Below are 23263 nucleotides of genomic sequence, written 5' to 3' on the forward strand. Positions count from 1 at the left end.
ATTAAGGTTACACTGTTCGCACATATTAGAAGCTGTTAGTAATTTTTATTAATATGCTAAGCCAACAGCTAATATAGCTGGTATTGTAAATTGACAAGTAGGAATGCATCAACAATTTAGTTGATAGAAGATATTGAATATTAACATTTAGTCATGCAGACAAATAGTATGGATTGAAGAGGGTAATAGTTGACTGTAGGCTGCACTGCTGTAGGGTGCTGGGGATGCTCTTCAATAATCTTGTAGAGATTCTCCTTTGGGAAGTGTTTATCTGATTTGAACTTCATATACAGAGAAGATAAACTTCTGCGTCATCCCGTATTGCCTTGCAGCATATCAGAAGATATTGTTATAAAAACTAGAAAAAACCATTTGCTACTGCCTACTTAGAATTGGAATTTATAGGCATAAAATCCTGGCCTCTTTCATTGCGCGCTTCACTCAACTATGTGATTGCCCTTATTTGCTTTCCGTGCTTTTTAGCAGATTGTAGTGCTGATACCTTTGCCATACATGTATATATTGGTTAATGGACCTTTTTGGCCTGTCATATAGGATTTGGAATTTAGAAGGAGACAAAAGACTTTTGTGAAGAGGGAAAACGCTAAATATGCCTCGGTTAATAGAAAAATTGCCATAGTAATAATGTATGTGGTCCAACATTATACTTGATAAGTCTTGGGTAGTCTTCCATAGCATGTTTTGATATTTTGACAGGTGGTGGTTCTACTTGCTCGAGACCAAAAAGGTCTTATATTGTTGTATTTTAAGCTATCTCACCCGGACTCGGATACCCATATCGGACATAGTTACATGTCCAAGTCCGACACGGCTATTTTGTAAGAAAATTGCATGATCCAAAATAAAGTGTAGAAGTGTCCATACCCTCGAGTGACAAGGATCCGATGCAGGTATTCAACATAAAAGAAGAATCCATGTAACATAGCTTTTAGGCTAGCTGCACTATTTCATTTTTAGAACCATCAAAAGAAGAGAAGGGAAAACGCTAAATAGCCTACATTTAATGCATCAACAATACTTTAACTTTTCAGAGAAGTTTTTTTGCCTCTTTTTTTTGGGTGTGTGCGCTAGTGAGAGAACAATATTATTAGACAAAAAGATGATGGCAGTTACTTGGGAGTCTGGGACAGTAGATATGTCATGTGTCACCAGAGTCGAGAGGTTCAGGTGTTTTTAGCTTTCGTCACTCGACCTATACTGATTTATTCTTTTCTGGACTTAAACTTTACTAATTAAAGAATAAGCTATTCTTGTAAGGTGAAGAAGAGAGCTGGACTTTACTTTGTCATGTGATGTATGCTACTGTTACTGTCACATTTGTAGGCCATTTGCCGTCATGTTGAGCACCATTATGCCCATCATATTTGTCATGGGATTTCGGCACTTTATGCTATTGCCGACCACAAATCCGTCCCGATTTGACTTTTGAGCAAATGATATAAGCAGTGAGATTTACACGAGGTAAGCTTGTTAAGTGATGAGTAAGCATCAAGGGTTAATGTGTTAGGGAGGGTGGACAAGAAATTTGGGGTTGAAATCACCAACTTGTATAAATGAATTTGATCCTGTGATCCTCCAACAAATGTAAAGACAGAGTAAATTTCAAGAACACATGTTTGAGTCAATAATTAGTTTCACTCGTTAAGGGCTGAATTTTGATGAGTACTAGACCCCCTTTATAGCGAAGGTACTAATTGCAAAAAAGGAAACTAGGTAAGAAAAAATAATTCCTTTTGGATTTAGTCTTGACTCTAGACTCTCTTGAATCCAAATATATGTATATCCTTAAAATATAAACCATTGATGAAAAATAACGGCAAAACACATTTGAAAATTTCTTAAGTAAAACAACACTTTGGTTTTGTCTAGCTAAAAGAATGTTACAAGGGACATTCTTATTCGGTCCAACCAAATGATGAAAGAATCTGAATTTTGAGAAATTCGTCCAGATCTCGAACAAATTGAGTGTCAGACTAGAACTCGCCTATGATAATGTTCATGCTAACTTCGGCACTGAGCATCCTAAACACTTTCAGATTTGTTACCTTGGATGCCAAGGCCAATTTATGCAATCTCATGCCTATTCCAAAACGTGGAAGCCCCATTGATTTCTTCTAATATTTTCCCCTTGGTTGAACGGAATGAGGTAGGTTATAGCATCTTTGTTCTCATGATACATGTTTTTGTTTCAGCAGTACTGCTTCCAAGAGAGTGAGGAAAGGTTTAAGTTTTTATTTTCTTCTGTGTGTGTGTGTTTGTTGGGGGGAGGGGCGTAGACAGGATCTGGCCCATCTAAATCTCAGGAGGATATTTCCATTGACTGCTGTTAGGAATTTGGTTGTTCACTTGGTTGTAAAGAATATATGTACTACTTGTGGAGAGGGAAGATGGACTTCTCGATGAAAATGAACTTGCAAGTTTTAATGGAGGCGATAATTTTAATGATAGAAAAGAGAAGAAGAAAGAGAAAGAAACAGGTTGACAAAACAGATAAAATATGGCCAAGCAGACTGATTGTTTGAAAAGCAGAGGTTGCCCTAAGGCATAATTTCAATTATTAATTTTTGAATGAAAATGTCATATTGATTCTTGAGGAGTTGAAATGCGTCGATAAAGAAGAAAAGAAAAGCTATGTCTCTGTTTTCCTTTTGTTTTAGTCGATGTACCTGTGATAGATCATAGATGTTCATTGTGTTTGCAAGACAAAGTCGATGTACTTGTATTAATAACTTGATGTACCTGTATTGTTAGCTAAATAAATAATTGGAACAACTTAACTGGATAATGCGTATGCACGAACTGAACACTTTGTCGCGCCGTGGCCGAACCACTGCTCTAAATGACAATTCTGCGCTACCTTCGACGCAGTAGAACACTTGCGGTTGCCCTCCAGGGTTAACACGACACCAAGGTTTGTGTGCACTCACAAGCCTCGGTTGGAGACTAGAATACTTGCCCAGAAGAACAGAATAGTGTTTGAGAATTTGAGAGAGAATGCTTGAAACGATTTCTGTGAATGTATTTGGAAAAACGGAAGAGATCAATTTATAGGGAAAATTGTAACAGCCATAAACGACTAGTAGTGGAATAGTGGGTGGTTACCACACTTACTGGGTGATTAACCGGCAATAAGTGGGGATTAATGGGACAGTTACGAAATTAGTGGTTGATTAATTCTTTTTGCCCGTTAGAATTAATTAAACCCACTGCTGACCAAAAAGAATATCCCGGCCCACAAAACCACCCACGTCCGCGAACCGCATTCACCAAGTACCAAGGCCCACGACCCATGGCCCGGCCCGCGCGCGTGTGTGTTGTGTGTCCACCCATGCCACTCTCATGCTTTCTTAAACAAATGATTCCCTCAAGTCCCTAAATATAAACAGTAAATGTAGTTTGTGTTTTTTCCATGTGGGACTTTTCATATTCCCACATGTTCCCATTTCCCACTCATTTTCTTTTGTACTCACTAGGATTTCCAACATGTATTTCTCACGCTTCTCACGTTTAGTGTACTTCTCACTGGATCCCGACCCAATATATATATATATATATATATATATATATATATATATATATATATATATATATATATATATATATATATATATATAGGGGAGGGATCCGGTGAGAACACCTCCTTATGTGAGAACACTTCTTATGGTGAGAACACTTTTACACTCTCTATGTTCTATATTTGTTCAACAATGTTCTAAATTTTCAAACTCATGTTCTAAATTTATTCAACCATGTTCTAAACTTATTTAACTATATTCTAAATTGGTTCAGCCATGTTCTAAATTTATTCAAGCATGTTTTAATTTTATTCAACCATGTTCTAAATTTGTAAGCTCATGTTCTAAATTTATTTAAGCATGTTCTAAATTTATTCAAGCATGTTCTAAATTTATTCAAGCATGTTCTAAATTTATTCAACGATGTTCTAAATTTTCAAAATGATGTTCTAAATTTATTCAACCATGTTCTAAACTTATTTAACAATGTTCTAAATTGGTTCAGCCATGTTCTAAATTTATTCAAGCATGTTTTAATTTTATTCAACCATGTTCTAAATTTTTAACCTCATGTTCTAGATTAATTCAAGCATGTTCTAAAATTATTCAACCATGTTCTAAATTTGTAAGCTCATGTTCTAAATTTATTCAAGCATGTTCTAAATTTATTCAAGCATGTTCTAAATTTATTCAACGATGTTCTAAATTTGTTCAACCATGTTCTAAATTTGTAAGCTCATGTTCTAAATTTATTCAAGCATGTTCTAAATTTATTCAACGATGTTCTAAATTTGTCCAACCATGTTCTAAATTTGTTCAACCATGTTCTAAATTTGTAAGCTCATGTTCTAAAATTATTCAATCATGTTCTAAATTTTTAAGCTCATGTTCTAAATTTATTCAAGCATGTTCTAAATTTATTCAAGCATGTTCTAAATTTATTCACGATGTTCTAAATTTGTTCAACCATGTTCTAAATTTATTCAAGCATGTTCTAAATTTATTCAAACATGTTCTAAATTTATTATATGCTTTCCTAGCACAATAAAAGCGGTACAAGTTAATTATCAAGAGATTCAATCAAATTATAATGCGAATTGAAAAAGTAAATTAACCACATAAATCACTAAAATAAGTTATTGAAATTACAAAATTGATAACTAAAATCAAAATTCGGAATAATACATTTGAAACAAATCTAAGAAGATATTACAAAATTAAAATCAACCAAAATCTTTAAAATCTATCCTCTTGAATTAATTCGGTCCATCTCCACCGTCGCCTCTTAGTCTCTCTCCACCAGAAATCACAAGCACATCACCACAACCACAGATATATTTTGCAGCCACCAAATTGAACTCGATTTTAATTTTTGGAATTGAGAAATCGATTGAAATCGATTTTAATTGTTGAATTCAGAATTGGAAAATCGATTGAGAATGCCGATTAAAATTCGATTTTGAAACCTCCTAACAATCAATTGAGATGTCGATTGAAAAATCGATTTCGAAAAATCGATTGAAAATCTCTAATTGAAATTGATTGCGAATTGAGTAGTGTTGAGTGAGGAATCGGAGGACGCAAAAGTTCTTACCGGATAATAGCGGCGGCGAGTGGCGAGCTGCGGCGAGAGATGAGCAGCGGTGCAGGAAACCGGCGGCGATTTCGACCACCAGCGATTTCGATTTCAAACAACAGCGCTGCGACCGGCGGCGATTTAATTGTTGTGACCGGCGGCGGCGAAAGGAGAACAGAGGCGGTGGAGAGAGGCGAGAAGCGGCGGCCAGATTGTGGTGGCTACGAACGACCGGTGACCGTTGTTCAAATGCCGATTTGCGTTTGAACCACAACCACTACCGAGAGCAGCGACCGGCGAGCGTTGGTGGCGACCGGCGAGCGTTGGTGGAGACCGACGGCGAGAGAATTGGAGAGAGAGTGGAATCTGAAACTGAATCTGAAATGAAAAATAAATGCCGTGAAAATAAAAATCGGGTGTATTTGTTAATAATAATTACAAAAATGTCATTATTAAAAAGTGTTCTCACCGTAAGGAAGTGTTCTCACGAGAGCTTTCCTCTATATATATATATATATATATATGTACAATTTGAGTTATCAACTTTCTAAATTTCAACCTTTTATAATTTTTAGTTATGCACAATTTGAGATATTAATTGTTAAATTTGTGTGTTGGAAAGTGTAAAAGTTAGCATGGTGCAATATTATTAGAACGGAGGAAGTGTATAATTTTTTTAAGGGGTTGAGATATTTGGCTTAAGCCCTCCTTTTGTGTACGGGTGACACCCCCTTGGCGTCTTTTTGATACTCGCATGTCTTCAGTACTTAAAAAAACAGATTAGCAGGATTTGTTTTGCTGTATTAATGTTCTAGTTTGTCCTTTATTGTTATCTGAGATTGAGAGCTTGCATGATGGGCTTGTTGTTGATGTATTTCCCCCTTCACAGGCTAGGTCAAAGCTTCGGCATCACAGTGCTGCTGTGCAAGTACCAATCGGTCTTGAAGAACATTTTCAGGGTTTAGTGGATCTAGTGCAATTAAAGACTTATCTTTTCGAAGGATCAAATGGGTGTGCATGTTGTGCTTTTACACTGCTTGTGACATTGCAATATATAGACTTGTTATATAATCAATGTTTAATTTTTCAGGGAAAAAGTTGTCACTGCGGAAGTTCCTGCGGATATGGAAGCTTTAGTGGCGGAAAAGCGGCATGAGCTAATAGAGACAGTCTCTGAAGTTGATGATAAATTGGCCGAGTTGTTTCTGGCTGATGAACCCATATCATCTTCGGATCTTGAGGTTAGTTGGTGATATTAAATTCTAATGAACTAGGTGCAAACTGTAAAGTAGTTTAAGTATGAATGATCTCATTAGCATTTTGATGTTCTACGTACGTGTAGATCTCAACTAAAGTTGTTGTACTATGCATATGTGCCATGTCAAGATTGTTGTAAAGCTCTCTTAGGCAACAGCAGAAAGCTTTTAACAAATCTCAGGATCCTTTGTTGATAACTGATGATTATAAACCTTTATCTAAATCGTATTCCTTTACATGTTGAGGCTTTGTCAGTATTGGCACTAAATACTTCAGCTTTCTATGTTTAAGATCATTATCTGTTCGGGTAATTGGAATACTGATTTTCATTGGCCTAAAGAAGAAAAAGAAAAAAGAAATTAGTAACAGTTTGGGGGGTGCGTTGCTTCATGAATGGGAAACATGTAATCCTTCTTGCTCTTAGTCAAAGGCTTTAATTCCTTTTTTTTCCTCCTTGTTTATTTTCATGGGAGAAGAGAGAGTTATACTTAATAGAACTTATGACGATACAGTGGATTGTAGAATTATGAAACTAGGTAGCTGCCTTCAAGTACAAAGTACAAAAGAGTACATGAATCTCACTGCTAATTTGTAACTAAGTCATCCGGCAACTCGAGTCAAACCTTCATGAAGCACAGAGTCAATTTTGGCACTTCTGATTTAGGACTATTATCACTGCTTCCTAGGTACGAGCACCAAAATGACCTTCAAAAGAATTTCTTCAGAGATTATTCATGGATTTTCCTCCCAACTAACAAACAAGTTTTAGGTGCCTCTTGTGTTTTTCATTCTCAACTCAGCAGAATTGCAGTATATATTCATGTCATTTCTTGTTCTGGGAGCTGAAGCTTCAAGCTTCTATGTTTCCATTCAGATGATCTTGGTGTTCCAAAGATCTCTTTTTATTGGGATTAACATCCTCGTAGGCTTCTTCCCATCGACTGAGACACAGTGAGTTATAGATAAAAAAAAATTTGACGATATTAACACATGAATGAACAAACAAAATACCTTTGATATTTCGTTAGGAACACTGACAAGAGGGGGGTGAATTGTTTCTAGGAACAATGATCAAATAAAAACCAAGAATATGAAAACTGAGGAAACTTCTTGACACTAATCAAGAAGGAAAACCTCAAACTCTTTTTTATATTGTAATCCCTCGAATACAACACACTCAATAACCCGAGTTCCTCTTGAATACGAGTTCCTCACAGCAATCCTCGTTGATTACTATGCTGCTCCTTTCACACTCTCTCACTGACTTAACTCTAAGTCACTCTAAGGATCACTCAACCCTTAAACCCCAAAATACAACTCGATGTATAAAAACTCTAGTAATTAATAAAGCTTATGTATAATAAAGGAACTTGAGGAACACGTTCTTTTTGTAAATTGGCTTTTATGAAGACTCTTAAGCTCTTTAGAAATATTGTACGCTGTCAGCTGTAATTTGAGTAATGAAAACACTTCTCCTTTTATAGAGGAGCTTCCCTAGGTTAGTTTCCCATGTTCCCCTCAACTGCCACTAACAGGGTTAGTGGCAGTAACATGCACGTAACTTTGAGAGAAATAAGGAGGCTACTTCAAACCACTTTTAACACGTTTAGTCAGAGAAAATAGTGGGAACTGTTTTAGAAACAAGTAAAACTTTTTTCTTGGAAAACAAGGAATTCTAAAACAGAATTAACGTTTATTTTTATGAATTTATTTTTATTTATTTTCCAAAGATTTTCCTTAAACTTTATTTTATTTACAATTTATATTTTCTCAAAAACATATTAAAATACACGTGTTCCTTTTATTCCATATGTGCATAAACATTATTAAAATACTTACATAAAATCTAAACATAAACTCATATGTTGTAGCTTTCATGTTGGCACCTATGGAAGCTTCGTTTGAACGCTTCTCGCATTGTTCCTTCTCCGGAACATCGAGGATCCTCATAATATATGAGGAACTCGCTTAGGAACTTGCTTAGGATCTTGCTGAGGATCTTCGCCGAGGATCTCCGTTGAGGATCACCCGTTGAGGATCTCCCGTTTCCAACTTTTGCAAATTGATTGATTCTTCACAGTAGCTCCTTATATTGTTTGTTATTTGTTCCACATGCTTAGTTTGTCCAACGCAGGCACTCCCTAACTTAGCATTGTCCATCAAAGGATCTTGAGTCCTTACAATAACACACTTAAACAATAATCAGAAAGTTTGCGTTGTCATCATCAAAACTAAGGATAAAAAACCTTGATCCACGTCCATGGTTAATTTAAGCTACAAGCCGGCTCCGCATTCAAAAGCCTTCTTGTATTCTGTATAGTCTAATTGAAGTCTGACTACTTGTCATAGCTTCAGGATGGGCCTTCAAGCTAGCTCTTGCCTTCTTCAGGTTGCTGCTGACAACATTAAAATGATTGATTAATGTTAAGTAACCATGGCATGGTCATTGCTAGATTCTGATTTTCATTTTTTCTTGAAAAAAAACCTATGGTAATTTTCCTAGCACCCCATTAGAGATTGGAGAGTTTTTGCAGTGCTCATAGTAGCATGGCATCTACAGAACTAGCAGGAGATTTTTGTTTATCTTCCTGAACTTTGTCTCCTTCGGAAACCTGGATGAGTAGTCGCAAAGCATGCTGAAATACCAGAAAATGTTACTTTTCCACCCCCTCCCCCCAGACCTATCTTGTTGTGAGCAAGCAATGAATGGACATGCTGGAAGAGTGGGACTGTTTGAGGCAATCTTCCTGGTAGGCTGAGCTGAACTTTCCTGTAGTTGCACAAACTTTTTGTTGTGAGTAGGGGTGTGAATCAGGCAAGTCGAGCTCGAGCTTGATACGGTCTAGGAAGGCTTGGGTCAAGCTCAGTGTTACCTAATTCCCTAATCACCCCCACAAACCAAGAACCGAAAAGGCGAATTATAACATGAAAATGGTACTTTTTGGTCTAATTTAGCAAATTATGGAGCGAATTGCGGATCCATACTCAATCTCATACTAATGAATCAGGTAACAATACTCAAGCTCGAAACTCATTGAGCTTAGAAACCCGAGCTCAGCTCGAAGCTCAAATGGCTGGGAAGTATGTTCGGCTTGGTACGAATATGCTTCAAGCTTGAACTAAAAAAACTTGTATGCTTTGGCTCAAGTTTGCGTAACTGAGGCCCAAACTCTTTGAAAAAATCCTAATAAGTCAAAGTTTCATTTATGTCTCTCTTTTTCAGCACCCCATTCTTATTTCTGATGTGGGACTATCATCATCATCCTAGAGCTAACTAAGTAAATATTTTGTGGTGTTCCCATTCAAGAATGAAAATTGCAGCTATATAGTAAGACTTTATTTTGGTCTAGGGAACATTCTATCAAATTGCCCTAAATGAATTATAGAATAGTAATGAAGCATTTTTTGTGCAGGACATGGTTGGTATCAAGTTATCAACCCATGACAACGACCCACTGTCTAACAGTATAAGCTCCTCCTCTTTTACTGTTATGTTACAGTTTGACCTTTTTTCTGTTTATGTACGCTTAAATGTGCTCTAAGTAACTCTTGGAAACTCTAATTTGCTTTACCGCAGGTAAGTAAGGGAAAAAGATGGTCAACTATGGAACAGTAGACGTGTGCCTCTCCACTAGCCAATTACTGTGTTAGCTTAATTGGTCCATATTTATTGTTCTCTATATCCCTGTGTTTACTTTATTTCTTTCCCACTCGACATTTGATATTTATTCTTTCTAGGACTTCTAACTCACAAGGGCCTGTCGAGAAGAGCTTGGGCTTGCTCGGCTTGACTGGTGAAGGTCTTGAGCGAACCTGAACCTGAGCCGAGCTCGAATAGTTTGTGAGCCAGCTTGGCTCATTGTCACCCTCAGTTATGACTTATGACGGATATCGTTCTTGGCATTTGTTGTTGTGTGTTTAGTGGATAGAAGTCTATTGACTGGCTACCTCTTCTGTTTATCTGACATCAAACTTCACACATTAGCCAACATAAAAATCAAATATAAATTGACAAAGACGAAATTTCATGTGTGATGTTTTTTTTCTTTTTCTTTTTTCTTGTCTTAATTTGTCAATGAACTGTCATGTTTTCAGTTGAAGAGAGATTTTTTCGTTTCAAATGTATCCAATCCATGCTAGGCCTGCAGTAGAGGACCTTTGTGCAATGTGACATTGACCTTCCTTGTAATGCTGTGAATTGGTAAAATTGATCTTTCATGTACTTATTATGGGTTTTTGTTTCTGAATAGGAAGCGATACGCAGGGCTACTATAGCACAGAAGTTTGTTCCTGTATTCATGGGCACTGCTTTTAAGAACAAGGTATCTTGATCTATGTCCTTTTCCCCCCTCTTTCTCCTGTTGCTGTTTAGTGTGAGTTTGTAATACTTGTTACTCCCCCGTCCCATATTTGTAGTTCTGTTTGACTAAAAACACGGGTTTTAAGAAGAGTGAAATATAGTATAGGAGAAAGTGGAATATAGTATGGGAGAAAGTGGAATATAGTACATTGGTAATGTGTTTGCATGGGAAAGTGGAGCAAAGTATATAGGAAAGTTGAATTTAGTACATGGGAATGTGATGTATACTACATATTTTTGTTTTGTTGTGTTTTCAATGGATTTATAATTAATATAGTACATGGGAAAGTGAAGAATTTAATGGCCTAAAATCAGGGCCGGCTAAAGGGCGGTCCAAGCGGACCTACAACACCTTTGTTGGTTAAACCCCCAGTAACCAATATTATATATTTAAAGCTGCTTTATTAAGCATTATGTAATCTTTGTCCTAGTGGGTAAAGACTCACAAGTGTGGTATCATAGACCAGTGTTCGATTCTTCCCCAACCCCTTTTTTTATTTGCTTTTTTCATGTCCATCAAATTGTTTCATCAATTTCCTCAAACCAACACACATAAAACGTTAAACTATATTATTATTTTCATTCTATATTTTGTATAAATAAACAATATTAATATAATAATTACTCCCTCCGTCCCAGAATAGTCGTTACACTTACCTTTGCACAAAGTTTTAGGTGATAAGGGGTTGTTTGGTTATCAATTGTTATTTTATTGAAAAAGTAGATGTGATAGGAGTTAGTGGGGTACTTTTTTTAATTGAATGAGAGAGGGTGTGGGGACAAAAAAAATTAGTGGGAAGAGAGAGACAATATAATAATTGTGGGGTCATTCCTAATTTAGAAGTGTAACAACTAATCTGGGACGGACGAAAAAGGGAAGTGTAACAACTAATCTAGGACGGAGGGAGTATGTGTTTTACATTAAATAATTACCCGTAAAAAATTGTAGGGGCCCAATATCTGTATTTAGCACAAGGCCTCCAAATTGCCGGAGACGGCCCTGCCTAAAATTAAAAATTAAAACAGGACTATAATTGATGACGCCTGATTAGGAAAACAGGACTATAATTATTGGACGGAGGGAGTATAAGATATTTCTGCCCCTTTCTTGTTGTGGAACCCTTTCCTCTTTTACCTATGATGCACAGAAACGTCATTTTTTGAGTGGTAGCCGTGTCCAAAACGTTTCAAAACATCGAAACAACGACACACATTTCGAAATGCGGTGAAACTTATCTTTTTCGCCAGAAACATTTCGCAATTTTGAAGCCCAAAAATACGCACGCGCAACGTCTTTTTGGAAAATAAGAGACGCTTCTCTTATTAAAAACCCCAATGTTAGCACTTTCAAAACCTAGGTTCTGCAAATTTAATTTGTTTGTTCTGCCACTGTATTCCTTCTTCCTTCCTTTGACAGTGTTCACCGGAGATGGTAAGGTGTTCGTCGGCGCGGAGGTAAGACCGTATGATTTTCTATCCAATTTGTAAATGTTGTCCTATAAAGCAGTTAAACACTTAAACATCCCTTAATTTATACGGAATGAGTTTAATCTATACAAAAATGGGATTAATTTACACGAGTGTGGGTGAATTTGGTACACACTTGCGTTCAGATTATACGAAATTGAGTTAATATCTACGAAATTTGGGTTATATTCTACGAAATTGGGTTTTTGAGAAGTAAAAAAGGGGGTTTAATTTCAGTCCACCTATTACATCATTTGAATGTTGATTCTTTGATATTGTTGTATCATTGTATGGCCAACTTAGTTTAAAAAGGCGCAAGGCGCATAAGGGTCATGGAGCATAGGCGCAAGGCGCAAGGCTCATGCGCGCGCCTTTTGGATATGAGGCATACATAATTTCCTAATAAACTTTAAAATTCGGTATAGAACAAAATTAACACAATTTGTATTCAAAACAACATAATACTATTAGAGTTTCATATTTTCTTGCCGGTTCATAAGCGTCGCGTGATCACGTCGATGGAGTGTCAGAATTAGAACCTTCCATGGTAATTACAAGCTGGATATATAAAAATTAACTCATATTATGCTACTGCCACTATCTAAAAAGCTTAGGTTGTAGAAATATGACCATTTATAGGTCACATGGGGTGTGTTTATAGCATTAAGAAGAAAAAAGTAAATAAAAGGATCGACGTCACCCTATTGCGCCCGAAGACTGAAGGTGCACAAGGCGTTGCGCCTTGCGACTTACCTAAGGCGCAAAAAGGTGCGCGCCTAGTTGACATCAGTGAGCCTAGAGAGCTGAAGGCGCCGAAGGCTGCGCCTAGGTGAGCCTTGAGCCAAGGCGCGCTTTTTTAAACTAAGCTGGCCAGAGGCTAATATTAAGATTTTTGTCAATGCTTTGATTATTAAAGCTTTTGTGTCTGAAATTCTAGGTGTTATGAGCTTGCACTCCAAGTGTTCGTCACAAGGCCCAACTGAAAATGACCTTCCATATTAAAAGCTTGCACTCCTTTTTTCTATGCATTTTTATTATTTAAAGTTCGTGTCCCTGTTTCCTACCGTTTGAGAATTTCCCGTTTCCCCGTATCTCCGTATCCGTTTCCGTTTCACTTGTCCGTGCAACCTAGGTACCAACTTACCGTACTTGTTCTTGGACCCAGTTTTGTTGTTTCATATTGTTTCATAGAGACTCTTTCCTCCTTAGTGCTTTTTCTGCTATCAAGACATCAAGTTGGTGCCTCTGTGCTCTCTGTTTTGACAAGACTGATGTGAATCAAATTATTTTGTGCTCTCCCCTTTTTTTTTTTCCCTGCATCTTTCATTTTTTATATGTGTGGGATTTGGACTTGAAATATTTTTTTTTCTATATCGTCGGATGTTTTTTTCGAGTTAGGGATAGCTGTTAAGGTTTGTTCATGTCACCTGCGTAGTGTATGCGTTTTTCTTTGATCACTGGGATAATGATTCAGATGAGCAATATTTATTAAATGTTTGCTGATGCATGGAAAGTATGTCGATTATTATAATTTGATTGCTCGGTCTCTTATTTTCTTAATGTTCTATTGCCTGTTTTTATTCATGCTTGCATATAACAGGGTGTTCAGCCACTTCTTGATGGAGTTCTCACTTACTTGCCATGTCCAACTGAAGTCAGCAACTATGCTTTGGATCAAAACAATAAAGAAGAAAAGGTAAATGTCGGGTATATTAGTGTATTTAAGCTGTTGGCATAATTATAGTCGACTGGGTTACTCATAAGTCATAACCATGTATTTGTGTCCAGGTATTGTTAACTGGGTCTCCAACAGGACCTCTTGTAGCACTGGCTTTTAAATTAGAAGAAGGACGATTTGGTCAACTGACATTTTTGAGGTATTACTAATATATTTCTTTAGATAATTTTCTTGATGCTAGTTTATTTAGTTGAAGAAATGGTCATTTGAAATGTATCAAAGTTTCAAACCTCAGGCCACATTAGTTCTGCTCTGCTGGAAACTATCCATGTGCTCTCCGGGAATAAAACTATAGACATTCCATCTTCTAAACGTAGACCTTTAAGTATGACTGGTTGAACTTTGGTGCAGAATATATGAGGGTATCATCAAGAAAGGGGATTTCATACATAATATCAACACTGGCAAGAGACTTAAGGTATATGAACTACTTGCTAACTTGTGTATGACTTTCAGAATGAAATATGATTGCACCTGGTCTCCTTTTTTTTGTTTTTCTATGATCTCCTGTAGGAAGATCATTCTCTGAGTTTATATTCCTATTATTCTTGTTCTTGATATAATTTTCCTTAACTAAAATTCTGGGGGTTCTCTGTTTCTTCTCCTCTCCCTCTTCCTTTTGTGCTCTTGGGGTTGTTGAAAGAACATTGTTATTACCTTCATTAACGATTTTGACCTCTTTGAGATTGACATTTGGTTATTTTTGTCCCTCAATCCCTCATCCTTTTATGTCGATGTATGACGTCCCATCCCTGTTAATATTATTTTTTATTTAAAGAAAGACTGAAAATTTCAGTGTGCCACATATATATGTATATATGGCAGTGCCCTCAATTTGCTTAGAATCAGACACTGCACTTTAAAAAACTGAATTGCATGGACAGGGTTCCCTTATCTGAGTAATCCTTGTCCTTGAATTTTATTTGCTTACAGAATTTGTGTTACTGTTTCTGTTCATTAAGTGCTTGTTTTGTATAATTTTAGGAAAGGAAATGGAATAGATACAGATAAGGAGAAAAGGTAATATAAAGTGTTACCATTATTAACTAAGGAAGAAAAAGGAAATAGTCCCTTGTATCAAATTGAGGGTTGAGATTGAGGGTAATAGTTTTGTTACCGTAGGGTTGAGAGAGTTAACAAATGGGTGGTAGTGGTTACCCTTAGGAAATGGAGTGTGTTACTCACCTTTCATAGCAACCAATAGGTAATGAAACGATTAATTGATTCCATTTCCGACACCTAAAAACAATATACCAAACATGCTCAAAGACATGATATAAAGGACTACTGTTGATTAGAATACTTATTTAACCTTTTCTGCAATAACCACAGGTTCCTCGGCTTGTTCGGATGCATTCTAATGAGATGGAGGTTAGTGCTAGCGTTGTACAAGCCTCTATTACATTTAATCATTGAATTTTTCATCAACATAATGAATTATTGAATTTATTTAGCGACTTAAGCGGCTTAGCCTCTTTACCGAGTATTGATGCAGCCATTCTGCCGTCTATGCAGATAAAAAAAGTATAAGTTATTTCATAGTCCTTCCTTTTCTCACCAATTTGCTTGGAATATTTTTCATGGTATAGGATATTCAAGAGGCTCACGCTGGACAAATTGTTGCTGTATTTGGAGTTGATTGTGCTACAGGTTTATATATTTTTAAGAGTCCAAGACTGCTGTTATTTGAATATTATTATTTTTTCCTTGTATGAACGAATTAGGTGTCTGATAAGAAGTAAGTCATTAGTTGACGATACAATTTTTTGAGAAACACTTGCTTTTAAATGCTGTTTTAAAATTTCTTTGAGTCCCTATTGGTGCCAGAAGATGTTCAATGTTTGTTATATGCTTGAATTAACATATGCCTCGATGGCTTTAAGTAGCTGGAGTCAAGTGAAACATTCCAAGTGGCACTTTTTGTTCAGTTTTTGATAAAAAGGGCCCATCGATATTTTTGTCTCTAGTCTTTCGCTTGTACATGGATTGCATTCCCTTGATGTCTTATTTGTATACATAGTGCTTCTTTATAATTTCTCAAAATAAAAGGAAAAGAAGTCTGGAACTTTGAATTCAACTATTTAATCATTTTAGTGATATTGCGGTGTGTTCTCCTGCTCTCCTTTTATGGGTTTCTTTTATTTACTGTCAAGCTTCTTGCTAATTTTTAAATATAATTTTGTTCCCAGGCGACACTTTCACTGATGGAACAGTCAGGTACACTATGACTTCTATGAATGTTCCTGAGCCAGTAATGTCATTGGCTGTTGCACCAGTGTCTAAGGATTCTGGAGGGCAGGTGAGTAATAGAGAGTGGCAATTCTTATAATGCACATGTGATATTCTGTTGCCTTGTTTAACTGAAGCATATGCTATTGACAGTTTTCAAAAGCATTGAACCGTTTTCAGAAGGAGGATCCGACCTTCCGTGTTGGATTAGATCCAGAGAGTGGGCAGACTATTATATCTGGTATGGGAGAACTACATTTAGCCATTTATGTTGAGCGCATCCGAAGAGAGTACAAGGTACTAATGACAATGGAGCTCGTGATATTTAACAAATTGCATACATTATCAACTATTTGTATATTATCTGGATTTCACCTTTCCCTATGTAGGTTGAAGCACACACAGGGAAGCCTCGTGTTAATTTCAGAGAAGCTATTACTCAACGTGCTGAATTTGATTATTTGCATAAGAAGCAAAGTGGGGGTCAGGGGCAATACGGAAGAGTGTGCGGGTAAGAAGAATTACTCTTTAATTTCTTGACGCTGGAATCCTTGAAGTGGATCCTTTGAACCAGTAACTAAATTAGTTTTCCTTCCACTCCCTCCCTTAAAAACCGTAATGGAAAAGAAGGCAAATCCCATCTCTTAGAAAACTTGATATGAGAGAAGGCATGAAAAAGACGAACATACAAATGGGAAAAAGAAAGAAGCGAGGCTTTTTCTTTTACCATTTTTTTAACATCTTTTCTATGTAGTTTTAAGATATAAAATACATACCTAAACGGCTATGCTAGTCGAGTTGGAACACTACAAGAGGGGGGCAGGGTGAATGGTGAGTAAATAGAAATTTAAGTAAATTTTTTAGGAATATAAACGACTAAGGATTAGCAAATGAAAGTATGTACGAGACACATAATCTGAGAAAACTTCTTAAGCCCAATCAAGAAGGAGAAACCAAAGTTTCGCTTTAGCGAGTCAACTTAAGCGTTAAACTGTTTTGAATGCTAGGTGGTGTGGTACGTAGTGGGTTTAGTACGCTCCGCTTAAACGGCTCTGAAACAAACAAAAAGGTGTGTGCCGCACTCACGAGGGACTCTTCGCTTAAGGGACTTCATACTTCCTCTTCCTTTGTTCTTGCGCTTGCTACTATGCCTGAAGGAGCCTCGTCTCACTTTTCGTTCCATTAGCTTTTTGTGCTTGCTGCTTAATTGACAGTTTGCTTTCATGGAAATGAGTGGAACCCCCCACCAGACCAGTTATGACTCAGGACAGATCCCTGATCTTACCTCCAGCTTGCATTCTTAGATGAGGAATGGTCCCGCCAAACTCTTAATGGAAGAATATACTAATGTAGCTTTCGCCAGGAGAGTGAGGCTGGAGGCTATATACCCTAGAGCAGTGTTTAAAAAAGCGCGCTTAAAGCTCGCTTAAGCGCTGAAGCTCGAAGCTCTAGGGCAAAGGGCTTAATTAGGTATGAACGAAGCGTTTGTGAAAAAGCGCACCGAAGCGCACTTAAGCGCATGAAGCGCAAAAAGCGTATGAAGTGCACTTTTTTGAGCTTCATTGATATTCTTTTTTTTTTTCAATTTTTCACGTTAAAAGCTTTTTTTTATATGTTGTTATTGTCTATTGGACCACATCCTATTAATCCTTAACAATAGAAAGTGGGCCAAGAGTCCAAAAGAAAAGAAAAAAGAAGATGAAAAGAAGATGACATATCCTTTTGAAAATAGCATAGTATATTGGTTTCCTAGTGGATATTACATGATAAACATTATGTTATATGCTTCATTTTGTTAAAACAAGGAGCAATAGGGAAGAAAATCTGATGTTTATGTGTTTCTGTGGTTATTTTAGTAAGATATATATCCATAATGGTAAAGAAACCTTGAATTCTTAAAAAGTGCGCTTCACTGCGATGAAGCTCGCGCTTTGCGCTTGCGCTTGCGCTTTACGCTTAAGCTCTAGGACTCATATCGCTTTAGTGCGCTTTGCGCTTTTTTAAACACTGTCCTAGAGAGTGCTACTTCTTTAATATAGGGCAATAACTCTATTACAGCTTATATTCTAACTCGACTTCCACTTGAACTCAATTTCCCCACTGTTTAATCACAATTGGCCTTTAGAAAATTAGAATGGACAATTGTGTCTAAAAGTAAAAATCTATGTGTGGGAAGACATAATTCGTCTATTGATTGTTAATGACTCTATAGTGTTACTCAGGGGAAAACATGGGATGAAAGTGTTCCCCACTCGAAGAACAATTTCACCTTAACAATCCTTGACTCTACATTTTATTGGATTAAGCTCATCGTGATGTTGTCTTCAGCCTTGAAGCTGACAGTATGGGTGTCAAGTTGGGCTAATGAGTTCAGTTTAGACTTGAGGACTGGGATCAGCCTTGAAGTCTGGTTAACTCCCTTTTCCCTTTCCTTTAATGAAATTGAACAAGTTAAATGGATGGAAAATATGTGAAAACATAATTAAGAAACTAATAATCAAATCTGCTGTCCACAATAGATAGAATACAAAATAATAGACAAATCACAAATGTAAAGGGTATGAACCCTTCAACCCTGCGAGGGTTGACGAGTGAGTCATGAGAGAATATTTCTGATCTCATTCATTTATTCTTGTTTACCAGTAACAAGATATATTACCCTAGCACTCTTTGCATGCTCCACTGCCGATACAGCTAGCGATGACCTCAGCAGCTGGACACCTAAGCATGTGATATTTATGATAATAATCTAGCACAATTATCTTTCATATACCACTTGGAACAAAATAAAGAACTAGAAAATAATAAAAACACTAAGACAGCTTACACTAAGAAAAACAAAATACTTATGCTAATACTGAAATTAAGCAGTGGTATGTATGCTGAATATATCCTGCTCTAAAAGTAATCTAGCTGAGCTAATCAAGCCAAATCCTAGTACTGTTAAGCTGGCGAGACTGCCTAGGCCTAACTGCTGCCATCAATTGACTATAGTAGGGTCCAGGGAGTTGTGACTCGTGAAGAGTCCATACTAAGTCGCGCTTTACTCGGCTCAGTTACCACGCTAGCTTCTACTCTCGTGACACCACTTATTCTACAGTGGTTGTCATGAATGCTTTGGAGTGGTTCCCAATGGATCTGATATGATGGAAATAAATTTCCTCTTATTTCAACTTAAACTGCTTAACACCCTAAACAGTTATTGTGGAAAGTGCTCCTTGAATGTGCCCTACGAAAGTTGGCAAAAGGCCAAAAGGAAAATGCCTTGTTTAAAATCTCTAAAGGATCTGTGTAACTGCTAGTTTTACTTCTTTTTTTATTCTTCAAGCTGATCTGTGGTACTCTTTATTTTGCTTTTTTGGCAGTTATGTTGAACCACTTCCCATGGGATCAGCAACAAAGTTTGAATTTGAAAATCTGATAGTAGGACAAGCTATTCCTTCAAACTTCATACCAGCAATTGAGAAAGGATTTAGAGAAGCAGCAAACTCGTGAGTCCTCATCTGTTTGATTTGTCGTTTTAAAATATAGTATTTCCACAATCTTTTGGAAAGCTTAGAGCTCGTTCGGTTTCATTTTTTGTTTCCAGTTTTCTGTTTTTTACAAAACTAAAATTAAAATATGAAAACCACAAAAAGTAGTTTCCAGTTTTTTGTTGTCAGTTTTCAAAATTAACATGATTACAATTGGTAAGACTATTTTTTAGTTTATAATTCAATCTAAATCATATGAGTTATAAAACCAAAAAACCAAAAACTGGAAATCGACAGTGATACCGAACGGGCCAAGTTAGCTTATATTTTGTTTTATTTATTTTTGTTTTGCTTCTTCTTGGCAATAGTTTGTTTATCTAGAAGTTAACTTTCTTGTGTAGGGGTTCCCTTATTGGACATCCGGTGGAGTATGTTCGTGTTTGTTTAACAGATGGTGCATCCCACGCTGTGGATTCTAGTGAACTTGCGTTCAAGTTGGCTTCAATATATGCCTTTAGACAGGTTCTTTTCATGTCCCTCCGATTCTCCTTCCATTGCCATTTTTGGCAAATTAAAAAAATTTGCAACATGCTAAATTTGATGAAACTTCTTATTTTGCATGAAAATAACTAACCAAGAGAAGAGTGTCGTATGAAATTCTTTCGCAAACATAAGGTTGTATGATTAGAGATATCCCAAAGTCAAGCGTCACATTGTCTTTGTAATTCCAAAACACTGATTTTGTTTTCGCATTTGACGAAGTTACTCTGGTTACACCATTGTAAAGAGGAGCCTGTTTGATGAGCGTGTAGAATTGGATCTTTGAATAGAGTCGTAAGATTCTACTCCCTCCGCCCCAGTTTATTGTTTATGTTTTCCGTTTCTAGCGTCCCACTTTTTCTTTACACTTAAAATCTTTCCTTTTATATTGTAGCATAAAAGCCTCTAATATTCTGTCAAAAATCGTGTCAAATGATTATTTCAACCAATCAAATTCACTGGGCCATTTTAACCATTAAACCTATTACACTTTCCCATTGGAACATTAAATCTTTCTCATTTCTCCAATGTCAATTTTTTGCTAAAAGTGAAAATATTATTAATAAACATAATTTGCATTACTTAAGATAAACAAAAGAGAAATCTTTATCCACATTAAGTATTTGTTAAATCTTGTGCATAATACAAAACGTAAAGAATAAAAAGGGACGGAGGCAGTACGTATTTGCTAAGATATAGTAATAGTGTATCGGTATTCGACGCCCGCAATTTTAACGTGAAATGACGGTGTTGCCCTTATACTCAAAACCCCCTTCATTTTCACCCCAATTATCATCCTTCCCTCCTCCGCCCAAGCCAACTCCGGCACTCCGGCAGATTTTAGCAACCTCCGGCGAGCCACCATCACCATTGCTCCTTCACCATCACTACTGCCCCACCATAACCTCCTGGCACCATCACCGTTGCTCCACCATCACCATTAACTCCGTCCTTTCGTGCCTCTTGCCCCACATTGAAAAAGTAACCCGATCGTAGTTCCACCATCACATTAACTCCAGCAAGAACAGACAAAGAACATAGCATTGATGCACCACCATCAATTTTTTTTTTTTGAACTCGTGGTGCCGCACGCAATTTGCGGCTGAAACCATGGCCGGGCGCACAAGATCTGAGGCAGAGCCATGGTCGCCGCCGCAAATCTTGTGTGGCGGTTTAAGCTGCAAATTTTTTGCGGCACCTGATATATATATATATATATATATGTTTTAAAAGAATCTAGCAATTATTATTTTCAGAATTTGTGAGCTGGAGAAACTATAATCGGCTGTATTGCATTTTAGTTGTCACTTACGTTAACTGATACATCGGCCAATTTCTTTTGCTGAAATTCATAAATCAGGAAAATTCGTACAACAACAACAACAAAGCCTTAGTCCCAAATTGATTTGGGGTCGGCTAACATCAATCGTCATAGGAAATCGTCTTTGTGATCAAATCAAACCAGAAAGGAGCGAGAAGTTAAAAGCATAAACAAGGAAGAGGAAGATAGTGGAATATATATATATATATATATATATATATATATATATATATATATATATATATATATATATATATATAATATATATATATATATATATATATATATATATATATATATATATATATATATATATATATATATATATATATATATATATATATATATATATATATATATATGAGAGTAGTTAAAGTAAGAGTCAAAATGGAAGATGTACAAGTCAAATGAAGTCATCGACGTATATTCTCTTCCTCTACTTGTCCTATCCAACATCACATTCTCCTCAATCCCAAGTATATCGTGCTCAATCACCTTCCTCCAAGTTTTCTTAGGCCTTCCCCTATCCCTTGCAATTCTATCACTTTACCACCCTTCTAGCCTCCTAACCGGGGCATCACTTGATCTTCTGCTTACATGTCCAAACCATCTTAAACGATTTTCCATCATCTTAAACTCAATCTGTGCAACCCCTACTTTCTTCCTAATAATCTCATTCCTCAAACGTTCCTTTCTTGTATGCCCACGCATCCAACGTAACATGCGCATCTCCGCCACATTCATCTTATGCACGTGACAGTGTTTCATTGCCCAGCATTTCGTGCCATATAACAACGCCATCGAATTGTCGTTCGGTAGAATTTTCCCTTCAATCTTTGGGGCATGCCTGGAACCCCTTGGCGCTTTTCCACTTTAACCAACCTGCTTTGATTCTATGAGTCACATCGCCATCAAATTCCCCATCCTTTTGGATAATAGATCCTAAATAACGGAACATTTCAGAACCTTGGACAATTTCCCATCTAAGGTAATCACCCCTATCTCTTTGTCTTGGACTCCACTAAACTTACACTCCATATATTCCGTCTTGTTTCTACTCAGCCTAAAACCCCGAGATTCGAAAGTTTGGCTCCATAACTGCAACTTACTTTCCACTCCTTCTTTGGTTTCATCAATCAATACAATATCATCTGCAAACATCATGCACCAGGGTATACCATCTTGAATTGACCTCGTCAGTTCGTCCATGACTATAGCAAAAAGAAACGGACTAAGTGCGGAACCTTGATGCACTCCAATCCTAATGGGGAATTTTTTGGTCTTACCAACACTAGTAGCACACTCGTGCTAACTCCATCATACATGTCCTTGATGATATCAATATACTTTCTCGGAATTCCTTTCCTACTCAGCCTAAAATTGTAAAAATAACTGCGTAGTATATTATCATATTTCACAGGTGAACAGATAAGTTAACAGCGTTAACAGCAGTTATCAGAACATATAAATGTTATTTTTCTATCGCACGGTTAATTGAAAAAAAAAAATTAAATTTATCCCACGGTTTTTTTTTGGCCGGTGGCTCGTGGGTGGTGGTTGGAGGGTTGGCCGGAATATGAGAGAGGCAGAGATGAAGATTGGGAGAGGTGAAGTGGGGAAGGGGTGATTTCTTTTAAAGGGCATAAACGTCCTTTCATCATAAATACGCGGACGTTTTTAGCAAACGCGGGCGTCGACTAAAAAACCCCATAGTAATACCATTGTAAAATTGGTATAGTTACTCATAAAAATGAAGTTTAAAGTAC

General features: G+C 36.8%; 1 protein-coding gene across 1 annotated transcript in view; it reads left to right on the forward strand.

Annotated features, from left to right (window-relative positions):
• LOC110798542 (elongation factor G-2, mitochondrial) overlaps positions 1–23263 on the forward strand; it is a 28991-nt gene that overhangs the window by 3558 nt on the left and 2170 nt on the right. The window contains exons 3-15 of the mRNA XM_022003727.2: positions 6002–6123; positions 6203–6353; positions 10620–10691; positions 13797–13892; positions 13985–14073; positions 14286–14352; positions 15267–15305; positions 15524–15584; positions 16124–16233; positions 16317–16460; positions 16553–16674; positions 19529–19654; positions 20038–20158. Of these exons, the coding sequence (XP_021859419.1) occupies positions 6002–6123; positions 6203–6353; positions 10620–10691; positions 13797–13892; positions 13985–14073; positions 14286–14352; positions 15267–15305; positions 15524–15584; positions 16124–16233; positions 16317–16460; positions 16553–16674; positions 19529–19654; positions 20038–20158 (1320 nt within the window). The remainder of the gene's footprint in view (positions 1–6001; positions 6124–6202; positions 6354–10619; positions 10692–13796; positions 13893–13984; positions 14074–14285; positions 14353–15266; positions 15306–15523; positions 15585–16123; positions 16234–16316; positions 16461–16552; positions 16675–19528; positions 19655–20037; positions 20159–23263) is intronic.

The sequence above is a fragment of the Spinacia oleracea genome, chromosome 2 (assembly GCF_020520425.1).
Source record: "Spinacia oleracea cultivar Varoflay chromosome 2, BTI_SOV_V1, whole genome shotgun sequence".
In the NCBI taxonomy this organism is placed as follows: domain Eukaryota; kingdom Viridiplantae; phylum Streptophyta; class Magnoliopsida; order Caryophyllales; family Amaranthaceae; genus Spinacia; species Spinacia oleracea.